Raw genomic sequence first — 17,133 nt, 5'->3', positions numbered from 1 at the left:
ATTCATAACTGCTATTTATTTTATTATCTTTGAATGTGCAATGGTAATTTTATTATTATTATATTTAAATGATTTATACATATCTCCTGTTAGTTAATTAGGTATCTCTAAGAATGTTTATTTCTTGTTTTGAAGACTGCACTTTGTAAATAAAATGAATTTCTTTAACTGTTAGGTTATCATAATGTATGTGTTAGTTATTTTGCTGTTATTGAATATGAATGTATTAAGTTTCAATGCTTTTTAATTGAATAGAATTGATGTTTTCTTGTAGTTTCTGAGGAAGTGTAAATAAAAAGCTAAAATTAATTAACACAATTTTATTTCTTAACAATTTTATTTTTATAAAAACTACCTTCAATGATGCAATAAAGGCTTAGAGAATTGAAGAGTTGACCTGCATAATCAATAATTTCTATTAAAAAAATTTATTGTGATTGTCTAACTGATGATGTTATTAATTTTACATAAGACATACAGGCGTTAAAATGCATACTTACAATTCTTAGAGAACTTATTTACAACTGAATAAAAACTATATGCTAATCGCTTTCACTGTCACTTTGACCAGGAATGTAATCATCATCATCTTCATCTGATATATCTAGGTCTTCTAGGTCTTGGAACAATGATTCATCAACTTTTACTGCATCACCTGCAAGTTATTAAAACAACCAATTCTTATTAGAGCTTAAACATTGACCATGAACAGAACTCCTTTGTCGTGGAATACGTAAGCTTTGAACATTGTGAGGAGTTTGTTTACTTGGGCTCCATGGTGACTAGTCATAATAGTCCCAGCTGAGAGATCACTCGACGCATTAAGATAGCAAATCGCTGCTACTTTGGCCTTAGTAGATATTTCCGATCGAGACTTCTTAGAAAGAATACCAAGCTTGTTCTGTACAAAACTCTGGCGACCAGTGCTCCCTTAAGGTTCTGAAACCTGGTCGCTTAGCAAGAAAGAGAAGCTTGCTGTCCTTATTTTCGAGCGGATCGAAACATTTGAAGAATCTTTGGCGCTGTTTGCGACGACGATGTTTGGCGAATTCGCTACAATGAAGATCTTTATAATATTCTTGACGACGCCAACATCGCCATCGTCTCAATTCATAAAGTGCAACAGGCTTAAGTGGTTAGTGAACCTGGTGGTAAGAGAAAACCCAGTAGACCGAGGCTGCTATGGTGGGATGTAGTTGTCATGGACCTCGAAACAATAGAGGTTCGAAGTTGGACGCAATTGTCAAAATATACTTGAAGAGGCTAAGGCCCACAAGAGGCTGTATTGATGATGATGATGATAAAAGATTGACCAACAAGATTTTCTTATAAAAATTAAATCTAACCATCCCAATCTATAAAATTAAATTCTGTGTTATCCTTTTTTTTTAGTGAAAAAGTGAGTTTAGTGGAGATATGAATGTTTTGTTTATTCATTGAATGTTAGTGGTAGTCAGTTACAAAATTACAAGGCAAAGTAAGGTTTTTACTAATGTCAGTCAGGAACGGCTAAATTATTTTCCTAGTAATTGTATTATTTTCATGCTAGTGAACAACTATTAAATTTTATATATGATGAGATATGGTATAGTATATAGTACAGGAATTACCATCATCATTAACTTACCATCATCAAGGAATTTCAAATCAGATTCATTGAGGGTTGTATCTCTAAGGAAGAGTTCTCTCCCCGTGAGCTTTGTCTTGTCTTTTGATTCTTTTTCCCTTTTTGCTGGTATACCCATGTCTATCTCAAACTGTTTTCTCCAAGCTAAGAATGATTCAACTGTTACTCTCGTACCCTCAAATCTTTTCTGTAAAGATATATTACAAAGTAAATTAGAATTTGCCTCAATAATTAAGAAGTGGATGTTTTATAAAACAGAAAAATTGAGTTTGAAAATTGAAGTATATTACAGAAAAATTTACTTAGTATGATCATATATTATATGGGTACCCAAATAACATACCAAGTTCCTATGAAATCAATTTAATCAGAATTTAGCTATCCCTATATTGTGTGCTATTAAAAATTATCAATATATATATAATATTTATCAATCATGAAAATTTACCAATTCAGCCGCTTCATCAGCCCTCTTTTTAGCAAGAATCTGTTCTTCCCTCTGCTTTTTAATAAAGTCCCACTTTTCATTTAGCCATTCCTGTCCTGCAGATACTAATGTGAACACCATTACCATTCCAAGGTTTTCTTTACCCTTAAAAAATTTATAAAATGGTGTATCATTAAATAATGCAATACTAAGTATAAGCCAAAAGCTTTAATAAGGAATATTTATACCTGTTCCATCAAATGCTTTAGTATTTCATTTTTGTCAACTACATCTTCAAAATTTTCTTCATTTGTAACTTCAATAATAGGGAGCTCTTCTGGATATTTAGGTGTGTAAGTAAAAACTAAGTGGCATGCCAACCCATCACCATCATCAAATCCTTCTGATTTAATAGGAATACTAAACTTGTGATAAGGCTTATTCTGCAATGCTGTAATAAAAAAAATGCTTATTTAAGAAAAAAACATACATTTATTTTTAGTAACATATCATGAATATCTTTTAAATAAAACTAATAATAAATCTTTTAAATATTTAGCATTCGAAAGCTATGTTAGCTAGATAAAAGGGGCGAATTTGTATCGATGTGATTGTAGTGGCAGGAAAAAATACTACTTTATGAACTATTTTAATAATATGTAACAAAATAATACTACTTTATTGCTATAGTCAAGATTGCTTAGAAAGATTTACTTACTTTGCATATCACCATAATATATAGAATCTAAGGCTTCTATCTCACTGGTTTGCTCGTATTGATAATCCATTTTATTTTTCTTACTATTTAACCAACCACAACAGTAAAGTTTAGTTTCATTCAATATAAAATATAAATCTAATAGTTAATAGTTAATACCCAAAATTCTATGTTCACATGTGTGAGGCGTGAGCCTTCAAAAACATTTGTCACTTATTTTATTATTGTTCAGTGTTACTGTCAAACCACCTATTGCAGTATATTTGTCAAACACTATATCAATGTATTCATCTGTGGTTTTCTTGTATTGTTTAATGTTTTCTTCTGTATATTATGTACCAAAAATTAAAAATATATTTTTTATAAAATAACACTCATGAAACAATATTAATAGATTTTTAATAAGGGAATTGTCTTTACGCAATAATAAGTATGAGTTCATCAGATCCCATAAGTTTTAACGTTATTAACGAAATAAGGTATGTATTTGTTTGTAGTACCGGAGTTTTAATTATAACAGATTTCACAAAACGACTAAGAAACTTGTGCTTAGATTAATTATTATTTATTACAGAGAGCCTAGTTCACCCAAAAATACAGATGACTATCCAGGACTACGTGAACAAGCAATCGCTAACTTTCAGAAACCAAACCTACCAAATATAAATGTTCCTGAAAGAATTATTATCTGCCTTGATGTCTGTTGTGATAATCAGGATTCATTGTATCGCCTAGGTGATGGAACTACATTTACACCTCTTAACATGCTAAAACGAGTTCTAGATTTTTTTATCCATTCAAAGCATACCATAAATAAAAGAACTGAATTTGCTTTAATAATACTGAAGGATGCAAGTGCTTTTTTGGTTCAGAATTTTACTAATAATGTAAGAGATATCATTCATACCATAGATTTTCTCAATGCTGAGGACTCTGTGTCAGAAACATTTGATTTTAAACATGTTTTTGATATTGTTAAACAGGAAGTAGAAATACCCGAGTATAAACAATCAGAGTGTATGATTCCTCCTCCATATATTGTTAGAATGATTGTTTTGTATGCCCGTTCCAAATGTGTACCCTTTATAGCACAAGAAGATTCTTATTTGACCTTTTTAAAAATACAAATGTATTTTTATATAGATATTCTCTTTGCCCATGAAGATGAATGTAATCTATTTCAATGTGAAGAAATATATGATGCTCTGCAGAATTTAGATAATGGATATTCTTATGTCTTTGAAGTGTCTAGGAATGCTGCCAAAATCCATGAAAGCATTGCTAAGTTATTAGCACACCCCTTGCAAAGGTTATTACAAAAAAATACAGACTATGGTTTTGGTACAAGATGTTAATTCTAGATTACAATTTGACCTCTATCTAAACTTCATATGTATTACAAAGTTTCTAATTAAATACATTATGTAAAGAACCAATTTATTCTCTTATTCTGTTATTTTGATTTATTACAAATACTGTGTAAAAATTCTAAAAGGATGAATAAGATATCATATATACAAATCATCTTTTATTTAAAACTCAAAACTTAATCAAACTATACATGGTCGTAAATAATAAAAAATAAAAGTAACCTGTAAATAAACCATACAAAATATACTATTTACATTGATTTGTTTCATAAAAATACCAATTGTGATGCAGACACAATATTAAAGGGTGCATTGTATTACAATATTAACTTTTATGAAAATCAAATGGAGAGTTGTCTTGATATCTAAGAGAATCGTTTTATCCCATTTGGTTTTCTGCAGTCTAGGTTGCAAACACCAAAATAAGTACCACCTTTAAAAACAGAATGCTCATAGGTACTTTAACACATAGTTTAATATAGTTATACAGTATATTAATATGTGATAGTGCATAAACCATAAATACAGTACACTTAAGATTTGTAGAATATATGTGCTAAAGTAATAATAAATACGTACAAGGGCCCTAATATCACTTTACTGGCACTATCAATTTAATACCGCTACATTTATTTATAAATAAAGCTTTTAAATGATTTCGAAAAAGTAAAAAAGGTAATATCAACTGTCCAATGTTTCTGAAAATTTAGACATTTTATAAAAGAAATAACTTCACATCAGTCTCAATATTAAAATATATTTACAATACAAATTCAAGTTAGTATAATACCGAGTACAATATTGAAAGAATAAAGCGCATTTTAAGCCATAGTCTTTGCTCACTAGTTGTGCGCTGTAAGCAACAAATATAATATGGAATGATTCATATACTCTCAATTCAATATGCCTATTAACATTTTGTGGACTTTCAATCTTAAAATCAAGTTAACATCCAGTAATGAATAAGACACGCCTTGCCTAAAATGATATTTTGACAAGGAATTTTGACATTTGAATACAATCTTCTTTTTAAAATTATACTACAGGAATTATTGCAGTAGAAATTTTGTTTTTTAACCCCAGCAATAAGGCTGTTTAAACACCAAGGAAAGAACTGATTCTGAATATATGCTTTTTCAAAAAGGATTTTTGCAGATTATTATGTAGAAACACTCCATGGAGTCAGTATGTTTGATTGGTCAAATGAAGTCTTTTGAATGATCGCACAAGCACAGGGATTAGATACCTTTGATAATAAATCTTATTCCTCTGCTTTTTATGAACATACAGCTTACAAATCATGTGCAACAACTAAAACATAGCGTTATCCGAAAATATCACAAAAATTTCGCAATTCAATTTTTGACTATATTAACCATAGAGAGTATTTTCTTAACATACACACATACAAGACGGCAAAATATTACATGAGATTAACATAATACTCTACGATTTAATGTACTTTAATATCTAATCATAAATAATTCATCAGCTATGTATCGGTGAAACATTATCTATGCACACTATGTTTAGGAAGACAGGACTAGATGTGTGATTAAGTGATTTAAGGTTAACTATTAAGATTAATTGTAATTTTTATAATGACACGCTCCCGAACCTAATATTAAAGTAAATTCGATAAAGCAATTTGTTGACTATATGTATTAGGGTACATCCGCACTGATTGCCAGATATGACTAGAGCCTAGCTTGGTGAATTATATTGTGCTCATACACAAATATTTATTTAAAAAAATGTTTTTTCATGAGTGTTTACCAATAAGCTCACAAAACAATAACTGGATACACCACAGAGGAAGTTTGCACAGTTATTGATAAGTTGTCATTTTCTATAAATCTAGTAAACATAATACATGTCTTTTATTTAAAAGGTTTAGTTTAAGAGCAATCTATCACAAAAAAAAATTGCATTGTAACATTTCCAAGTATTAAGTTAGAAAGATGTATAAAACTTAGACTTTTGTCGTCAGTGCGGACATACCACGTTGTCCTATCAGCTGTATAATTGGAATGTATACTCGCCGAGTATAATATTCAGTCTTTTGATGGATTATAATGAACTGACTCAAACTTTCGATGATACCGTTACATATACGAATATTTAGTAAAATTCTTGGCTTATTTAATTCCTATCTAATTTTTCTGCACAATTATGGCTTTTGGTGCAAAGCTTCTAATTTTGTTCTATAAAATGTATGAAAGAAATTGAGGACTTAAATAATTTTGAAACATAAATTAGAAAATAAATAATTTAGTATTGCACCATAACAAATACAAATTTAAAATGACCCGAAAGCGGGCATAATTTTCGTGTCCCCTTGAGATATGTTCGAAATAGTTTTATTTTCTTTTATATGACAGCAATTCATCCCATTATCAACTAGCCATATACAATGACAAGTAAATTATTCCATACACAATTTTCAATAAGAAAAATCCTAATAAGTAATTTTTATATTTTTGTTCTGCTAGAAAAATAACATAAAGCCTTTAGGGCCAAAATTAAAGAATGACGTAAAAATAATAAATATAATTCGGCATAATGAGCAATGTTTTAGGAGAAAAGATTTTCACATATTAGGCCAATATACACTCGCTCCAGGCCATAGACATAAATTAAATCGGCTTTACACATGCTCACACGCATGCATGAATGATGTCTTGTACATCTTAATGATTTATACAGTTTCACTGATTTTATGATTGCCCAACTTCGATTACTGCAAATTGACTTTTCTTTAAGGTCTCACATAATTTTAAAACATGTCTAAATATTTGTCATAAATTAAACTTCACAAATTCCAAACGGTTTGAAGAGAATTTCCCATAGTGATAGTATGTTCAATAACAGGAAAATTTTAATTTTTATATACATATTTATGCCTGTAAATGGGTTCGTGCCAAAAGTAGACGATGACCTTTATAAACATCAAATAGTTATAGTTTACACATATGTATATAGCATGGTATTCAGTGAATATTTTTCTCCTCATTTTGATTTGTGAGAGATATTTAGAAATCACAATACAAAAACACTCCGCTATTACTAGTGACTATTGTTGTGGGTTTGGGTATATGGTCTGCTCGTTAATGAGGTCAACACATTTTGGGATCCCAAGAAGTTTATATTTGGTAAATCACCTACGTTGGGGCACACGTGTGTAATGGGGATTTGGGGCGGAAGCATGAAATCACTATTGAAAACATTTGCCGATAGAGGTCACTTATCACTGTCCTACGGGTAAGTAGGTGGGGTCGGGGACACACGGCAGTCACAAGACGCAGGCGGCGAAGACCGCCATGGCCCGTCACGGAGGCCTCTCGTTGCGCTCGGGCAGAGCGGGCGCGCTCTCCTCGGCGCCGGTGCCGCCGTTGCGCGTGCGCATCACGTACGCGTATGTGCGGTATCTTTTTATCTGAAATTATGTTCACGTTAACTAAATGCAGGAGCTAATAACTAGAACTCATTCCAGGAAGACCAATTGTATTAGTTTAAATGACTTCAATCTTTTATATGTAAATAGTGTATAAGAGAGTGACAGATATTTTTTTTTATGAACAAGAGTTAATGTTTACGATAAATAGCTTCCAGGATGCTATGATTAAAAGTACTTTTTTATGTAATAGGGGAGCAAACGAGCCTGCGAGACGCCCAAAAAGAGCAGTCATCGCAGCCCATAGACACCCATTTTCAGTGGGTGCGTTGCCGGCCTTTGAGGGACGAGTACACTTGAATTTTGAACAGTTGAAGGTCGTATATTTCGTTATATTATTGTTAGTATTATAAAAAACCTACTTCATAGACAAGATAGTGGTCTTTATCTCGACAGTGCTGTTGTTCTTTGGAGTGATCTCTCGCGTGTCTCAAGGCTGCTAGTTCCTCTTCTAAACGTGACACGCGCTCCTCGTGATCCGCTAACTGTTCCCGCTGAAAAGCATTTATTAATAATGTTAATAATTTAAAGAAAACTGTCAAGTCACGCACAGTGATATGTGTAAGGCAATCTGAAGATCAACTTTGGTTAATTATTGTTTTACCCAGGACAACCAACTAAGAACCTATCTTCAGTACTCAAAAAGTTTTTCAGAGATATCTGTAACCACTAAAATACTCATTTTATTTATTGTATACGTATATATAATCTGAAATAAAACTTTATAACAGTGTGGTGGAAACAAAAACTGGACACAGTTTTTCTGTCCAGCAGGAAGTCGAACAGATGTAAATATAAAGCTCATTTACTAAGGCCAATACACATCATAACAATATTATCATTAAAACGTCACAAACCAATTGACGTACTGAATCACTCCATAGACGAGAATTCTCATTCGATTCGATTGTATTCCTGTATTCGAAGAAGTATGATAAAGATAATGTCTGATAATATAATTTTTTGTTTTGGCATAAATTATATTTTTTTTAATTTAAATGTAATATTGCTGAAGTTATCAATCTTTATATATGCAAACAAAATTGGAGAAGTCTAAAAATATATAAATGAATATAAATAAATTTTGTATTTACCATAGAGAGCTTAGAATGTGAGCAGGGCAATAGCGGCCTCTGAAACTTGCGTTGTGACCCGACTGCGCCCGCTAAAGGTGGAGCTGAGTACGCAGCACACACGAAGTTTATCGTTTCCACCCAGGAGTTTAGTTCCTTTGAATCGCTGTACAAGAAAAAAGATACCCACATTAATTCGGTAGTAGTTATATTATTAAAACCTTTTACATTCTCAGATTTCTAGATCTGTTTCGTGATCATTTGTGTTATCTAGTTGACCTGATGGGCTTGAGTTACGCCATCGAGACTGTATGTCTTGCCGGTGTAAAGCCTATTACTGATCCTTGTTATAATATGGCCCTCCTGAATGGACTAGCGCAAAAAGAATATCAAATGGAATGCGAATTTCCTGAAATCGATCTTGAGATAGCGCTCTCAAACTCCGCTCTCAAAAGAAAATATTCCCGTGTTTGCATTTAATTCAGATTTATGTTGCTAAAAGTGTTTTTAAAATTAGTTCAATAGATCAATTTACTCCTTACAGACCAAAATCCAAATTTTAGCTTTTCTTCATATATTTTTGGTTAGATAAAACCTAAACCTAATTATAGTACTTGAAGTCTGTTAATAATAAATTTCTTTATGACAAAAAAATATGACCAGCTCCAAAATGCACTAAAAAGTATTAAAAAGCACTATTTTTATTTCTATCGATTGCCTTATTACTAAGAGAATTAAATTAAGTTCATTTATTTGTATAAATGGGATATAACAATTGGAAAATGGTCACAATAGACAAAATTAAATTGATATCGTCCTTTTTCTCTTGCTGGAGTCTGTTAAAATAAAAAATGTACCTTGTTTGAAATAAGTATTCGGCCTGATCCGCAGTCTGTAGTCTGAACACGTGTTGCTTTTTCGTGTAATCTGTTGCCTTTGTGGCTAACGCGTGATGTATTCTAAAATAAAAGTAAAAAATATTAGCCCCATCCTCTTTCTTTTATTGTACCATCCTCGCAGTCAAAAGGCGTATGACGGTTCGATACACACATAAATCATTATAGAAAAGAAATGAGTATACCACTTATGCACAGAAATTAGATTTTTCTGATTGATGAATTTTTTTTAATTAAATTCCGTTTTTAGAGATTAATATGTAACTATAGCCAAAACTTTCAATCTTACAAATCACTGTGATGACGTCTTACCCCAAATGCGCTATCATAGTTTTCCCACTAAGGATATATACAACCTTTAGGTTGGAGGAGGAGGAAGGTATACTGTATACCTTCATCCCTCCACATAACTATATTATTAAAAAAAAAATGTTACCGTATTGCATTGTGAAGATTATCGGACATCTGACTCCGTCTGAATCCGTGTTCGTCCTTGTGTAGGTACAGCACTAAGTCTCGCAAAGTGCAGTAGAACATTTTCCAACCTCTTCTGCCAAATGGAGCTGTGAAATTGATATCATTAATTAAAACTCATAGTTTTATTTCTGTATTAAATCCTCGGAGCAGTGAGGTAGCTCCGTGAAGCCTGCGAAGAGCCCAGGAGACTTCTGGGCTTCTGGAAGGAGCTACGCTGGCTAAATTTGCCAGGACGAGTGCGAGTCTAAAGTGCGGGAACTGAATCCACCAACCATATACCATTCTGTATTAAATCTCAAAAAAGAATTAATCTTTTGTTCATTATAAATACAGTGTAAACTCTTTATAATATCGTTCGTTGTAACAAAAATCTCTCTATAAGGTAAAAATGAGTTATATTTATTTGGTTTAACCCAATACCCATACATTAATTCTTCTCTCCTAACTCTAACGAAACCAATCTATAACGTATCAAGTCCCTTGAAATTCGTTATAAGAGTTTACAATGTATGTATGTAAAAGTTTGTTATATTTAAAAATTTAAAGTACTTGTTATGATAGCTTCTACTACCTCTATCTCTCTTTTTCAATATGTTAAATGATTTCTTTTGCATCAAAAAACTTGACAGCATCTAAAGCAGACTAAAACTCATACAAATTCATCATGACAAATTAATTCTCTAACAGCTTTCCTCAGTTAGAGGGCGCTATCTAGAGATCGATCTTAGGAACTAAGGGTACGAATTGAAAAAGCTTTTTGCGTGCTGGTTATGTCAATAGGATAAATATATTAATTTAATAAGTTGTATAGCAGTACATAATGGGTGAAACCGCTACTAATATGTAAGAAAACTCACTCTTTTTCCCATTAGGCTCGACACAGCACTTTCGCATGACATAACCCTTCTTGTACTCGACTGCCCGACTCTGGTCCGGCACATGAAGGAATGGGTTAGTTCCACCACCATTGTTTCGATTCTCGTTACTCGCTGCCGCTGGGGTTTCCGTGTCTCTGTAATAAAAATGCGAGCGATAATTGTAATAGAAGAAACGAACGTAACGACGTATCATATAACGCGTAACGAATCGCGTAATCAATAAAAATCAAAACGCAATAAAACGCGATGTTTCTAAGAAGTCGTTTAACGAGTTTTAATTATTTAGACATTGAAGTAAACTTTAAACCTTCAAAATATGTAAATTGAGGTTGCGAATTGCGAAAAAATACATATTTGTATTAATAAATTTAATTAAAAAAAAGATGGAATCAGAAAACATATAGCATACTGGCATTAAAAAAAACATTTAGATTATTTCCTATAATATCTAATAAAGTATATTATATAGTGTTATATATATATAACAAAACAAAGAGTATTGAAATTTATCAAATTTTTCATGTCTAATTTCTAATGGTAATCTATCGAAGGTTATTGGAAGGAATACTTACAACGCCCATTGTAGCGGCTGAGTTCGTATCGCATAGTAAAGCTGTTTGAGCGTCTCCCGAGGGAAGTTTTCGCCATCATTGAGATCTGCCAAATTGTCTATAAACTCCGCACAGGACATCCGGCGAAATGAACCGCCGCCGCATCCGTGAAGATCCGTGTTTAGCAGCATTATCGCGCAGGTTAATGTGTGTACAGCGTCTGCAAATGACAAAAATAAAATATTGATTTTCTATTACGATTTTCTAAGTGTTGTTATCTTACGAAATTTATCATTTTTGAAGTGAAACTTCTTTAGGCGCATGAGGGTAAAATTTTTACGGAACGTCACGAAGATGTGCAGCGTTTTTGTCGTTGTCGTTTGTTGTGTTTAATAAACATGTGCTAGTATAATATTGTGGTGCAATTATTCATACTTGAATACCGATAGTGTTTTAATACATATCATTGTCATTATTATTTTATTAACTAAATTACCATTTCTTTTTGTAAGTTTTGTACATATCATTGTCATTATTATTTTATTAACTAAATTACCATTTCTTTTTGTAAGTTTTGTAATGGCACAGGACCAAGATATTTTTTGCTAAGACCTGTAATTAGCTATTTTAGAAAATGTGGACATAAGTTAGCAATTATGATAATAATGAATTTGTTAGATTATTTGGTAATTGTTACCATATCTATAGTGGTATTTCTATATACATAACAACAACTAATTTTAGTTCTGGTTTTTAATTAGCCTTAGTATCATTCATTAATATAGAAAGACTGGCAAAATTAAATTATGGGATTTGGGCAGCTTAATTACTGAATAATTAATTTACAAAGAAGTTTCACTTCTGAAATGTGTACTTAGTACGCACGCACTTTTTTTTAATTAGCCTACATAAACTGTTATACTTTTTTATAGTTTTAATTAAGAGCACAATAAATATATATATATATATGTACCACAGACTAGACCAGAGCCAACTATTGATTTTGGTATTTTATTGTATAAAATTATTACTTCTAAAATCCTTTGGGTTTCTATCCTACTTAGGCACCACAATTAGATATTTAATAAAATAATATAACTTGTACTGGAAATTGGAATATAAATTGATATTATGATTATAAACTTTCTTACCTTGTGAATTAAAAGAGCCTGGGTTACATTCCAAATATCTCCGGGAGAAATGCACCAAGACTCGTTCCCTCTCCTGGGTTTCCCCGCTGAGCGCAAATCTTGATAAAAACGTCCGTAAAGCGACATCTAACGTCGCGCCCGTCAATTCGAAATGCTTTACATATTCCTCTGCGACTGCTTTCGAGAAGTCGTTGCTGTAATTATGATAATTAAATTAGTCAACTGCAAAACTATAAACTATGTATATTATTTTGGACACTATTTTACCTAACAGATATGGAGGTTCCTAAATAAAAGTGAAACTTCTTTAGGCGCATGAGGGTAAATTTTTATGGAAACGTCACGAAGAGTGCAGCGTTTTTGTGGAAGAAAAGGGAGCGATTGAGACCGATTGAGAGAGAGTGAGAGGGCGAATTACCTTATAGAAATTCTATTTAAAATTATATATTGTATATAAAATTAAAATTTCGGAAATAATTTATTGAAATCTCAAATGACGAATTGTAAATTAAAATGCCACGTGAATCCGTGATATTTTATTATCGATGAAATAAATTTAAAAAATTAAATTTATTATTTGTATTAATTTTCGACACTTTTAATATTTTAATGACAATTAAAATTATTAAATTCCTAACATATCTTCCTTTTTCCCTCCCTCTAAGTCTCGGAAATCTAAAGTAATAAGATTTGTATAAATATGAACAAGACTTAAAAGTTAGTTTGCCAAAGAAGTTTCACTTCAGACATGTGTACTTTGTACGCACGCACTTTTTTTCAAACATAATATTAATTAGATTAATAAGAACAATCGAAACATTAAAAAAAGTACTAGGAGAACAAAAACAGGAGGGAAAAGGCATTAAATTAATCATTAAATTGTTAACTTAAATAGTTCCAATAAACATTCGCTTAACGAACTTAATCCTTGAAAACACTACCAAAATACAAAGTACCAGGAACCCAGAATATGTCAAGAGTTTTCAATTACTTTTTACTGAGATGTCTCGATACATCTGACTTCTTAAAGCCATCGAGGTGGTAAAGCCGCTTAGCGAGCCTTTCAGCTGATGGAATATCCACTGCCTTCGGACTATAATGGAACGAGTGCAAAGAGTCCACATCGGATCCTTCGTCAGAGCCCGCATCTGAAGCTAATTCCTGAAATTAATTTGGATAGTTGAGACTGATATTTTATAATATAGATTTTGTTAAAATACTGGAAATGGAAATATACTACAAATTTAACTGTTCAACTCACTCAGAGTATAATAACGATATTTGTAAATATGTGAGGAACATGTATACTAACTTTTTTAGTATAGTAGTTTATGCTAAGAGTACATTGTCATTCACATATAATTATTTAACAAATGTAACAAAATATTGTAAACCTATTTTAAAACAGTAAGTGTGGAGTTTCTTGCCCATTCTTCTCCACACGAAACTACCTTTTGGAAGGGGCAACTAGAATCTTCTTTATATATATATATATTTTTTGACGTTCAAAAGTGCCATTTTGGATGGTCTAATTAAAATAAATGATTTGACTTTGAAATAGTTTAATTCAATTATTTGCGATTTTAAAATGTCTAAGTATCTACAACTTTCTAAACTAAATATATTAATCTTATTATGCTGTATTGAAAAAGCTGAAGATTTTTTTAAAGATTTAAATAAAAAGAATATGCATGTATTTCATAAAATTAATAAGTAACATTACAAAAATGAATATAAATAAAATAATATATAAAAGTGAATGGCTGTTTGTTTGTCTCGCTACAACTCGAGAATGGCTAATTATGATCTTGAAATATTAGTAAAGAAAAGTTTTAAACGAAAAAATAAATAACAATTAAATAAAAATCCTAAAAACAATCAAAACTGTTCCTGGAAATATTTGATGTCTTTTGTCTTTTTAGAAATAAAAAATTGTCACTTGACTGTCATATATTTATAGGTCCTTCAGATATTTGAGTTTTATAGACTAATTAAAAAAACATACCTGATAACCCTGATTCTCCGGCGATGTGCACCCATTCTCTTTTCCATTTTGAGCATAATTTGTATTATTGTTATTATTCAAATTGTCATTATTATTGCCTTTATCCGGCCCCTTCACTTGTATCACTATTCTATAGTCTTTGTCCGCGCCGTTAAGTGTTACATCACTGGTATCGGATAAAGTTGCCGATTTTGCACGTTTGTGGCAAGGTTCGGAAACCAGAATCGTGGAATCGGAATCTGAGGGATCGGATAATTCCATGCGAGGACATTCCCGGCCAGTTTCAAACATGTCATCCTGGTCTTGGAAGTCTGGACTAGATATGTTCGACACGGCCTCTGACAGGCTCATGTCACCTGCGGAGTATTACCGATAATTAATTAGGTCATAGAAAAATAGAAGTCAAATTGGATCATATCTTTACAAATACATTTACTTTAAAGTGAATACGTCTAATAATTGCAGAACCTCGGTGCCAAAAGCATAAACATTTTCGCCAAAACTAGAACAAATTTCTCTCTAATATCTGTTAAATAATTTACATTATTTTAACAACACAACAGACAACATAATATACTCTGATTTTAAATTCTCCAAAGTTCTACACCGAAAATGGGACAAATTTGACTTATTTATTTATTATAATAAGTATCGAATTAACTTTAATTTATTTTTTAGCTGGCATCACTGCTTACTAGTTCCAGGTTTAGTAAACCTTTTAAAAAAATGTTATCTTTACTTAAGCGTTTTGAAAAAAAAAATTCACTAACAAATATAATACATGTATAGACTCAGATGTTCAGACTCGTATTGAAATTGAAAAATGTGCCCGGCCAAAAAGGTTTGCCAGAATTTTACGGAATTAAAATTATTGGATAAGTAACTTTAGTTCTCAGAATTATCAATACATTTTTCTCTATTGACCTGAGAATTGTAAATGACTAGATTAAAGCCTATGTAAATATCGCGATTAAATTACCATTAAGTGTGCGATGGTGTTGAGGCGCGAGGTGTTGTCTATGCGGTGGGGATAAGGCGGACCATGACGCTGACGTTGGAGACGCGGGTGACGAAGACCTGGGAACAAGTACATGGTTGAGTGCAAGTTTATAACCCAGTACAGCAATTTCCCTTCAAACTTTCATCTTCTACTGAAAATTCAACATTATATTAATATGATGGTGGGTTGTTAATTCTATACAAACATACTTTTTTGATGATAATCTAAACCAAATATGTTCCAAGTTCATAGTGAGCTTTACACAGTCAAGGATATTAAGTTTTTTGGCCTTTTCGTTTTTGTGCTCAAAATTTTATAGAGTAGCGGAATTGCTTTCAAAGTCAATAACAATATTCACATATGTTTTTATCTTGGTCTTAAAATTAAGAAAATTTTACCGCTGTGAGATCCCATCAGATATGGAGGTAGAGTTGGAAGTGGTGGCCGAACCATTGCACTGAGAGACCGGCGCGTTGTAGGTCCATACGATCCTAAAACGGAAACAGAAATCATAAATATGAATACTTAACAACGTTCCGGCAAGAACTTCTTCGAAGATCCCCTGATGGAGGAAATGCATTGATATACAAAAAACCCAAGATGCACACTCAACGTCAAAAAAACGTCCTCAAAAAATGAGCGCAACATTCTAAATTGTGCGCTCATTTCAAATAGTCTCGCGTCTAATAAGTGGAGTCGATGTTATTTATTTGTGTTTTTTTTATAAATAAATTTATGTACTTTTGAACTTTTTTGTGTGTAGTTTTTGACAAATATATTTACGCTATATAAAGTGTAGGTCAGGAGGTAGCCAATTTAACATTTTTTTTTAATTTAAAGAAAAAACTTTTTAACCGGATTAAAGTTATGTATTATTATAAATTTACAACTATTTAACATCCAACACCTTTTGTCTTCAGTCACCATGACCACGCACGCTGTAAAGCACCCGAAAAGTCGGATAAATTTTAAATTATGTTAAATAGTTGTAAATAAAAAAGTCATGTTCGACTCCACTCAATACCTTATCCTACCGACCACGGTCGGTCGTAAAATTTTATTGCTTTAAGTACGTATACACTGCGTTGAAATAACAACTTTAAGCAATTCGCGTAAGGTTGATTTTGCAATAATATATGCTTGTAACATATACTGTTATAGACGTACTGTTATAGAAAGGGACAGAAATAGTGTTTCGGGACACTTTCGGGCGTTACTTTTATTCGAGACTGTGCATCTTGGGTTTTTTGTATATCAATGAGGAAATGGAAACTCTTAGCCATGCCAAGTCGAGGGAAATCAAACAAACTATGATAGCACTTTTTGCGGATCCGATAATTTTGGATGATGGATGAACCTAAGGAAAAAGATGGATTGACCACAAAGTTTGATGGATGTATTAATACTTGCTTTAATACCGTGCAATAAACAAATATCTAACGATTATACGTGACAACAACGACAACAATTCTATTCATAAGCTGCTTAGTTAATACGTTCAACAGG

The 17,133-nt window shown here is 31.9% G+C and overlaps 3 protein-coding genes across 6 annotated transcripts in view; 1 reads left to right on the top strand and 2 right to left on the bottom strand.

The window, feature by feature from the left end:
- Positions 1 to 306: 306 nt before the first annotated feature.
- LOC125063591 (RWD domain-containing protein 1) lies at positions 307 to 2,910 on the bottom strand. Its single transcript, XM_047670099.1, has 5 exons — positions 2,773 to 2,910; positions 2,303 to 2,505; positions 2,076 to 2,219; positions 1,628 to 1,814; positions 307 to 655 (listed from the first exon to the last, which is right to left on the bottom strand). The coding sequence occupies exons 1-5, from the start codon at positions 2,840 to 2,842 to the stop codon at positions 543 to 545; spliced, it is 717 nt and encodes a 238-aa protein (XP_047526055.1). The 5' UTR covers positions 2,843 to 2,910; the 3' UTR covers positions 307 to 542.
- Positions 2,911 to 3,055: 145 nt separating this feature from the next.
- On the top strand, positions 3,056 to 4,293 carry LOC125048483 (BRISC and BRCA1-A complex member 1-like). Of its 2 annotated transcripts, none has more exons than XM_047647175.1 (2): positions 3,056 to 3,251; positions 3,326 to 4,293. In XM_047647175.1, exons 1-2 carry the CDS (start codon positions 3,205 to 3,207, stop codon positions 4,125 to 4,127), a joined length of 849 nt encoding a protein of 282 aa, XP_047503131.1. In that variant the 5' UTR covers positions 3,056 to 3,204; the 3' UTR covers positions 4,128 to 4,293. The 2 variants fall into 2 exon arrangements, with proteins under 2 accessions (XP_047503131.1, XP_047503132.1); XM_047647176.1 differs by having other exon boundaries at positions 3,059 to 3,251; positions 3,347 to 4,293.
- Positions 4,294 to 6,677: 2,384 nt separating this feature from the next.
- Positions 6,678 to 17,133, bottom strand: part of LOC125048482 (PH and SEC7 domain-containing protein) — a 40,911-nt gene continuing 30,455 nt past the window's right edge. For all 3 annotated transcript variants that reach the window (XM_047647171.1, XM_047647172.1, XM_047647174.1), the window contains 12 exons: positions 16,026 to 16,118; positions 15,607 to 15,704; positions 14,628 to 14,983; positions 13,614 to 13,783; positions 12,623 to 12,816; positions 11,493 to 11,691; positions 10,900 to 11,054; positions 10,002 to 10,128; positions 9,527 to 9,628; positions 8,691 to 8,835; positions 7,959 to 8,090; positions 6,678 to 7,578 (listed from right to left, as the gene is read on the bottom strand). In XM_047647171.1, the coding sequence (XP_047503127.1) occupies positions 7,471 to 7,578; positions 7,959 to 8,090; positions 8,691 to 8,835; positions 9,527 to 9,628; positions 10,002 to 10,128; positions 10,900 to 11,054; positions 11,493 to 11,691; positions 12,623 to 12,816; positions 13,614 to 13,783; positions 14,628 to 14,983; positions 15,607 to 15,704; positions 16,026 to 16,118 (1,879 nt within the window). In that variant the 3' untranslated portion in view covers positions 6,678 to 7,470. The remainder of the gene's footprint in view (positions 7,579 to 7,958; positions 8,091 to 8,690; positions 8,836 to 9,526; positions 9,629 to 10,001; positions 10,129 to 10,899; positions 11,055 to 11,492; positions 11,692 to 12,622; positions 12,817 to 13,613; positions 13,784 to 14,627; positions 14,984 to 15,606; positions 15,705 to 16,025; positions 16,119 to 17,133) is intronic.

Source organism: Pieris napi, chromosome 3 (genome assembly GCF_905475465.1).
Source record: "Pieris napi chromosome 3, ilPieNapi1.2, whole genome shotgun sequence".
In the NCBI taxonomy this organism is placed as follows: domain Eukaryota; kingdom Metazoa; phylum Arthropoda; class Insecta; order Lepidoptera; family Pieridae; genus Pieris; species Pieris napi.
Note: the sequence above shows the minus strand (reverse complement) of the source record. Positions and strands in the feature narration are given on the sequence as shown.

Bases quoted from the DNA above. Each gene is read 5' to 3' on its own strand.
- LOC125063591 (XM_047670099.1), bottom strand. From the start codon at position 2,842: ATGGATTATCAATACGAGCAAACCAGTGAGATAGAAGCCTTAGATTCT. The intron at 2,506-2,772 runs GTAAGTAAATCT...TTTTTATTACAG, and splicing joins ATATTATGGTGATATGCAAA to CATTGCAGAATAAGCCTTAT. The intron at 2,220-2,302 runs GTATAAATATTC...AAATTTTTTAAG, and splicing joins TAAAGCATTTGATGGAACAG to GGTAAAGAAAACCTTGGAAT.
- LOC125048483 (XM_047647175.1), top strand. From the start codon at position 3,205: ATGAGTTCATCAGATCCCATAAGTTTTAACGTTATTAACGAAATAAG. The intron at 3,252-3,325 runs GTATGTATTTGT...ACTTGTGCTTAG, and splicing joins AACGTTATTAACGAAATAAG to ATTAATTATTATTTATTACA.